The 6,661-nt window shown below is 45.9% G+C and overlaps 1 protein-coding gene across 1 annotated transcript; it reads right to left on the reverse strand.

The window, feature by feature from the left end:
• Positions 1-597: 597 nt before the first annotated feature.
• LOC131240626 (beta-amylase 1, chloroplastic) lies at positions 598-5,672 on the reverse strand. The gene is made up of 4 exons (XM_058238968.1): positions 4,939-5,672; positions 3,871-4,081; positions 1,829-1,939; positions 598-1,721 (listed from the first exon to the last, which is right to left on the reverse strand). Exons 1-4 carry the CDS (start codon positions 5,556-5,558, stop codon positions 909-911), a joined length of 1,755 nt encoding a protein of 584 aa, XP_058094951.1. The 5' UTR covers positions 5,559-5,672; the 3' UTR covers positions 598-908.
• Positions 5,673-6,661: the final 989 nt, after the last annotated feature.

Genomic DNA, 6,661 nt, shown 5'->3' on the forward strand with positions numbered 1-6,661 from the left:
TAGATCATAAACAGGGAGCCTGTGCACTGAAATCCACCAATCGATGGTTGGGATCACCTGTTAGGTTTGATTATGCTCTGATCCAAACATCTTTTACTAAGAAGCAGGACGGTTGAGATCATCCAAAACCATCGCACATTGGCCTCACATGATGACGCATGCTTGATATATAAAGAGTCACATGTGCAAAACAAGAAATAAGACTAGGATGGTGTGGTCCAATTCTCTTCGATTGGACGGCTGGGAGCTGAATAATCTCGTCCCGTACCATTAGTACTTCTCTACTGAACCAAGGTCAGGCTTTTCAAACAACAAAAAGAAAGGAATTCCTGCCCTATTCTTCAAAGAAAATCTGTGTTTCGATGTACATGAGAAGGAATTCCATCCAATAACAACTAGAAACTAATCGGATGCCCTTTGATAGCAGCTTCTCGCTGCCAGTGGTAGCTTTTTTTGGTGGGTGTTACCGAACGCACCCGTACGATTGCAATTTGAATCCCAGACCTTCAACACTCAATACGAATGCTGGGGATTAAATCGCAATTCAAGTCAGCAGTGCAACCAAACGCACTACTTTGGATGTTCCATGATAGGAAATTTCTTAGGAATACTAGTATTTATTTCATTCAGAAGAATAAAGGGAAGATCTACAACATCAGTTTTGGCATTAGAAAGCCCATGTATTTTAGAAAAGAATCTGGGCTTATTTTACGTTATAACATATTCTACATATCCCTACTCACAATCTATTAATCTCCACCGTCCATGATCATCCCTTCTTCTCACTGACCAATACCACAATAGTATGGAAGAAGGTAATAAATGTCACCTCCATTTATTGTATTGGTCAGGCCCACTAGAAGAGAAAAAAGAAGAGGAGAAGATTACCGGCGAAGATAGCCTTCGCTTCAGCCGCTCATCAGAGCAACAGCAGCCTCTTGCACCAGAGGCTGGGTCGCGTGCACGGACGAATCAGCTTCCCGCTCCAATTCCTCCCGGCACCGCTTCGCTTCCCTCCCTTCTCCCATTCTCTTCACAAATGCCACGAACTGCCTCCAGTTGTCGGGCTGGAACAGGTTGGGGTTCATCCTCAAGTACGTGAATGCACACATCTCCCGGTCCTCCTTCCCATCCCCACCACCAATGCTCAGCGACGATGCACGTAGGATCTGGTCATGGGCAGTTTCGTCGTACCGAGGCAATGCATTCTCCCCTGCGAGCGGGACACCTGCCTCACACGTCGCGAGAGCCACCTGATGGACCAGTTTCTCCGGCGCGCACTGTGCATCCTGGGGCTGCTCGTGGTCCCGCATCTCAATACAGGTGAAGTTGAATACAGCACCATGGCGGGCCAGCATGCGTGCAATTGGGAGGTACCCATCACGCAGGCGGGTGTTGTAGTATCCAGCAGTGAGCTCAGGCGCATGAGAACGGGTGCCGTAGTGCCAGTGAATGCCTGCTACCTTCACTGATATCTTGACACCGGAGCCTTGGAAGATCGACACCGCTGAAGAAAGGATTCGCTCCCCATGTTCGAGTAGCATTTGGGAGTACCAGGTGAGGAAGAACTCACCATAGGTGCTGTTCCAACCACCGTCGCGGCAGAAGAAGGAGGTATCCTCAGGCCAATTGTTGTAGCTACCCGCGTCGGTCGGACCTCCATTTCCCCATTCCGGCTTGCCTATGGCTTCAGCAGCAGCTTTCAAGCTACTGAGCATGTACTGCATCACATGCCCACAGCAACATCAGTACTTAACAGTCAGAGCAAGATCAAATAAGCTACAAGAACCATTGAGCTTCTCTTGCATGTGTATGTATGTATATATACCTTGTCATGGCATTGGAAAGCTCCAATGCCAGGGAATTTCCATGTCCCGTTCAGCTCTGGATATGAAGGATATCTAAGCTCACCAGCTGGGCCCATTCCTACTTGAATTTCCTGCGCACAAGAACCCAACCACATTAGCTTGTGAGATCAAACAGGGAGAGGTACCAACCATACAATGGCAGAAACTACTGTTACAGAAGGCTAAGGATCATGTGTATAAAGCACATTTACCCTTCAATACTACATAGATGCATTGTTGATCCAGACCCCATTAAGCAGGGCTGACCTGAAGTCCACTTCCTCCCGGCTTTGAACCATTAGGACTGGGCTTGCAGGCAGGGCTTATTTCAAATGGATTTTGCTTGATCTCGGCTCGGCCCATTGACAGCCCTACTGTGAACCACATTATCGGGCCCAGCAGCATCTTGGCTAGCAAATTCCCACGGGCTATGGGCTGTAGCCAGTCTGTCGAGACATAGCCTGATTTTTTCTTTTTTCGTTCTTTCTATTTATTTTTTTTCTTTTATTCTTTTTTCATTCTTTTTTCTGGGCCCTGATGAATAAACTACCGTGGCTGTAATATGATCCCAGGAGAACCTTTTCTTTATCTGGCCCAAGTAATCAGCCCACAGGCCTCTCCTCTCTAGGCATTTTGAACAGATCTGGGTCAGTGATTGTCGCCCTAGCCGAAGGCCCGAATGGGTTCACTGCCAGAGGGCCAACTCGTGAGGAACCAGGCCCAAATCCAGCACAAGCCTAGATGTGCAGGAATCGCTGGGTCCATTTGCAGCCCACTGCAAGGAAAAATGAGGCCCCAGTCCAGTCCGCAAACATGTTAAGCTCATTAAGCCAGGCCGGAGCCTGAAAGCAGCCCATATTCAGGCCCTCCCAGCCTGAATCCAAACCAAATTCAACCATGTACAGATAAATAATCATAACAATAATAATAATACAGTGACAGTAGCAATATCATATTAATAATTCAACAAAACATATGCAGGCAATTGGGCTAGGTGAGGTTAATGGGCTCTAGCATGCTAGGTCTAAAGGCAGCCGAATTAACAGTAAGGCCCAAATTTGGGGTCCAGACTCAATCTGTGGATCTAAAACTCCTAGCCCATACCCAACCAGCTTACAGGGGTTGTAGCAATTAGAATCTTTCAAGAACATACCACTTCCACTAGGCCACTTACCTCCCTGGAATCTTAAAAAGGGAAATCTGTTACAGGGAAAACAGATATTCTGTCTGTGTGTTTGGTACCAAAAAGCTATTCCAAGAATACAGTTTTTGTGCTTGGGATGGGAATCTATTCTAAGAATCCAGTTTATGTGTTTATTCCAATTTCGGTTTCTCCATTTTTGGTTTTTATCAATGTTACTATACTTAGGAAAGAGTTGCTAGTAAAGAAGAGGCTTTTTATGTTTTTCAACCCATCCTGCAACCCAGCTCAAAGATCATCACAATCATCTAAGCCTTCTCCCAATTAATTGGGGTTGGCTACCTTAATCCATTTCCAACATTCCACTCTATTGAGGGCTAAAACTTCCATCAGATCATAGGTCATCAAGTCTTTTCTTATAGCTCATCTTAAAGATGAAAATCATATAAGGAATTTTGGGGATTGAATTTCCATTTCCACCCTATCCGACGGTGACACAGACACAAATTCAGCCCCTCGTTAATGGAACCAAATGTTGCGACCCATCATAAGGGAATTATAAAAGAGTTAAATTTTGAAAATTAGATTCCCATTTAAATTCATTTCCAATACTTTCTCATGACCCAAATACAAATTCAGCCCTGCACCAATGGAATCCATTTAGATTCCAAGAGTCAAACGAACAGTGATAAAATGCACTAATCAAACGGTGAATCTAATCTTCCCTTTTAAGGATTGCAAAATTGCATTTTTTGCATGGTGGCCCATCACTTGGACGAGTCCAAGTACTTAACAAACAATTAGATAATAACTTACCACAATGGTATCGCCCAGAAGGTATGCCTGCGTATATAAATCATACTAGTGGATGAAATAACTTACCACAATGGTATCGCCCAGAAGGTGTTTGAAATTATCCCTGAAAGCACGCATGAAGTCACCGTAGCACTGGACTGGGGTTCGACCCTTGAGCACAGGGAGAGTGTCACAGCCGAGGGACACGTACTCGTAGTTTCTCCTTCCCCATTGGTCCGTGTATGCAAGATCCGGATCCCGGTCGATCTCTTCCACCGCCCATTTTGGTAGGGGGATACTGCACACACCACAGCGCAAATCGGGCGTCAACATAAACACTTGCTAACGTGAACCTGTCTCTCTAGATACGCGCTACAGATACTGAATTTCTATTAGAATTTCCAAGTTAAACACGTGAACTCAAACGTACGGACCGGATCCGAGACTTTGGGTCCCTGCACGTGCCCGTTCAGATCCAGAGCCCCCCATTTTTAAAATTCTGGAAGTGGGGCACGTGGTTGGGCAATCCAGACCATCGGTTTGTTGTCCCATTGTGGAATGGTCCATGTACTAAAATCACGATCCCATCGATTAATATTTGGACTTCTTTCAGTTCAACACGGAACTTTTTTTTTTCAAATACCCACAAATCTAACGGCTAAGATTATACTTTCTAGCAGAATATTCATGGGGCATAGTCCATCCGCGGTCGGATGCGACAGAACAACGATCTGGATTACATAACCATGGGGCCATTGTCGGAACACTCACGTACCGCAGGTTCGCTCATCAAACTTCAAAATTTATTTATTATTATTATTATTTTTAAAAAAAGCGCAAATACCCCTTATTCAGTTGAAAATTTACTAAATTACTTAAAGATAGAGAGAGAGAGAGAGAGAGAGAGAGAGAGAGAGAGAGACTGAAAAAACGACTAGTAGAAGGAGATTCATTTCAAAAGCATGTCCGTCAATAGCTATTAAGCCGAAGGGCATTTTTGTCATCATAGGCAAGATTTTACCCATTTTTAAGTCTGTGCAAATTTATCGTCTGATTTTAGATAATAGAAAATTAGAGGTGAGAAAGAGACAGCGTAGATTTCAAAAAAAAAAAAAAGGAGGCGCAAGATAAGAGGGAGTAGGCTATCGTACGCACGTGACAGAATCACCGACGTTGCCGCCGCACTGGTGGAAGGACATGACCGCTTGCACCTTGAGGCCGTGCTTCTTACACATCTCCATAAGCTCCGCGTAACCACCCCAATTGTAGGTCCCTGGTGCTTCCCTTTCCACCAATCCCCACCACACGTCCATCATCACCCCTTCCACCCCAGCGCTCTTTAGCGCCTGCAGGCTTGCGTTCATCGCCTTCCTTCTGTTTACCGTATTCCCCATCGTCACGCTGTCCAGCGGCAGCATCACGTAAACCGGCACCCCCTTCCTTTTAACCTGCGCACCCCCCTCCCTGTACTCCCTGAGCACCCCGTCCAACATCTCCTCCGCAGGCATCACATCGGCAGCGAAAGCCTGACAAGCCACTGACAAATCCGGCCGGATCCCGCCGAGCACCGGCGACGGCGTACGGCAGGGGCTCACCGGCGGAGAAAGCGCGTCGACGTCTGAGCCTCCTTTGATCCGGCAGCGAAGGTTCGGTGTCTGGGATTTCCACAGGGCGACGGTCGTTGAGTCGCCGGAGACGCTGCCTGGTTCCGACGTGGGTAGCGGTGTCCCACAGAGAGATCCGATCTGGTGAGAAAGGCCCAAAGCCATATCCATTAAAAACTTAAAATGGACGGTCGTGATCAAGAGAGGGAGAGAGAACTTTTTTCTTCTTCTTTTGTTGGTGCAGAGAAAGAAAAGGACGATCGTTTGGATGGTGAAGAGCAAAAGAGAGCACGGAGCTTTTCATTTTTATAGGATAGGATAAAAGCTGTTTTTTTTAATCTTTATTTTTATATATCTGCTTCTGGCGTGCAAATTATTGACACGTGTCCCTCTGCTACGTGTCGGCAACTGGACGATCTAGAGGACTTGCGGCCGCGATTTCGGCCTTTTTCTCGGATGGACGGCGAAAGATATGCCGTGGCATGAAGACAGCCTATCCCGGGGGAAGCGGATTCGGTGCAGCCCCTACCATCGGGTCAGGTGCATATATTTTAAATCCACGCCGTCCATCGGTTTTTTCATATCATTTTAGGGCATGATCCTCTAAATTGAAGAACATTCAAATCTCAGATGGACCATATTATAGGAAACAGTGGCGATTAAACGCCCTACCATTAAAACCTTCTGATGGCCCACCTTAACTTTCGTAATTCTTATTTGCCATCCGACCTATTGAGAAATTTTTGTGGCGTATTAATAGTCAATCACCACTGTTTCCTTGTTATGGCTACGTGAGAATTGGATCTGCTTTTTTTTTTTTTGGCTCATGCAATAAAATATTCTCTAAAATCGGATGGACGGCTGGATATATAATATATCCATCATGGTGGGCCCTACGGTAAGGGTCGCACCGTTATGCGGTAGGCCGGGGCCGCACCTAATCCGCTCTGGCGTTGTTTTACAGCTCCGTCCATCCAATAAGAACTGCCCACGTAATGAACGACACGTGTCGAGACCTTTGGAGAGGACTCGAATTGTGGAGTGCGGCGCTCATCACCCATTACCGTGGCGTGGAGACTCTATGAGCCCTATCGTGATTAACGTATTTTATCCACTCCGTCCGAAATTTAAATGTACAAAAATTTCAAGTGGTCCACACCACTGGTAACAGTAGAAATTGCCGTTGAAAACTACTCGGGGCTACAGAAGTTTTCGATGGAGCTTATTTTTTATTTTTTATTTTTTTTCTTCATCAGGCCTGCATAATATTATTG

The sequence above is a fragment of the Magnolia sinica genome, chromosome 3, assembly GCF_029962835.1.
Source record: "Magnolia sinica isolate HGM2019 chromosome 3, MsV1, whole genome shotgun sequence".
Lineage (NCBI taxonomy): Eukaryota > Viridiplantae > Streptophyta > Magnoliopsida > Magnoliales > Magnoliaceae > Magnolia > Magnolia sinica.

Coding starts and splice junctions, on each gene's coding strand:
- LOC131240626 (XM_058238968.1), bottom strand. CDS start 5,558: ATGGATATGGCTTTGGGCCTTTCTCACCAGATCGGATCTCTCTGTGGG. Junction 4,082..4,938: donor AACGTCGGTGATTCTGTCAC/GTGCGTACGATA, acceptor TGGTGTGTGCAG/TATCCCCCTACCAAAATGGG. Junction 1,940..3,870: donor TTCTGGGCGATACCATTGTG/GTAAGTTATTTC, acceptor TCTTGTGCGCAG/GAAATTCAAGTAGGAATGGG.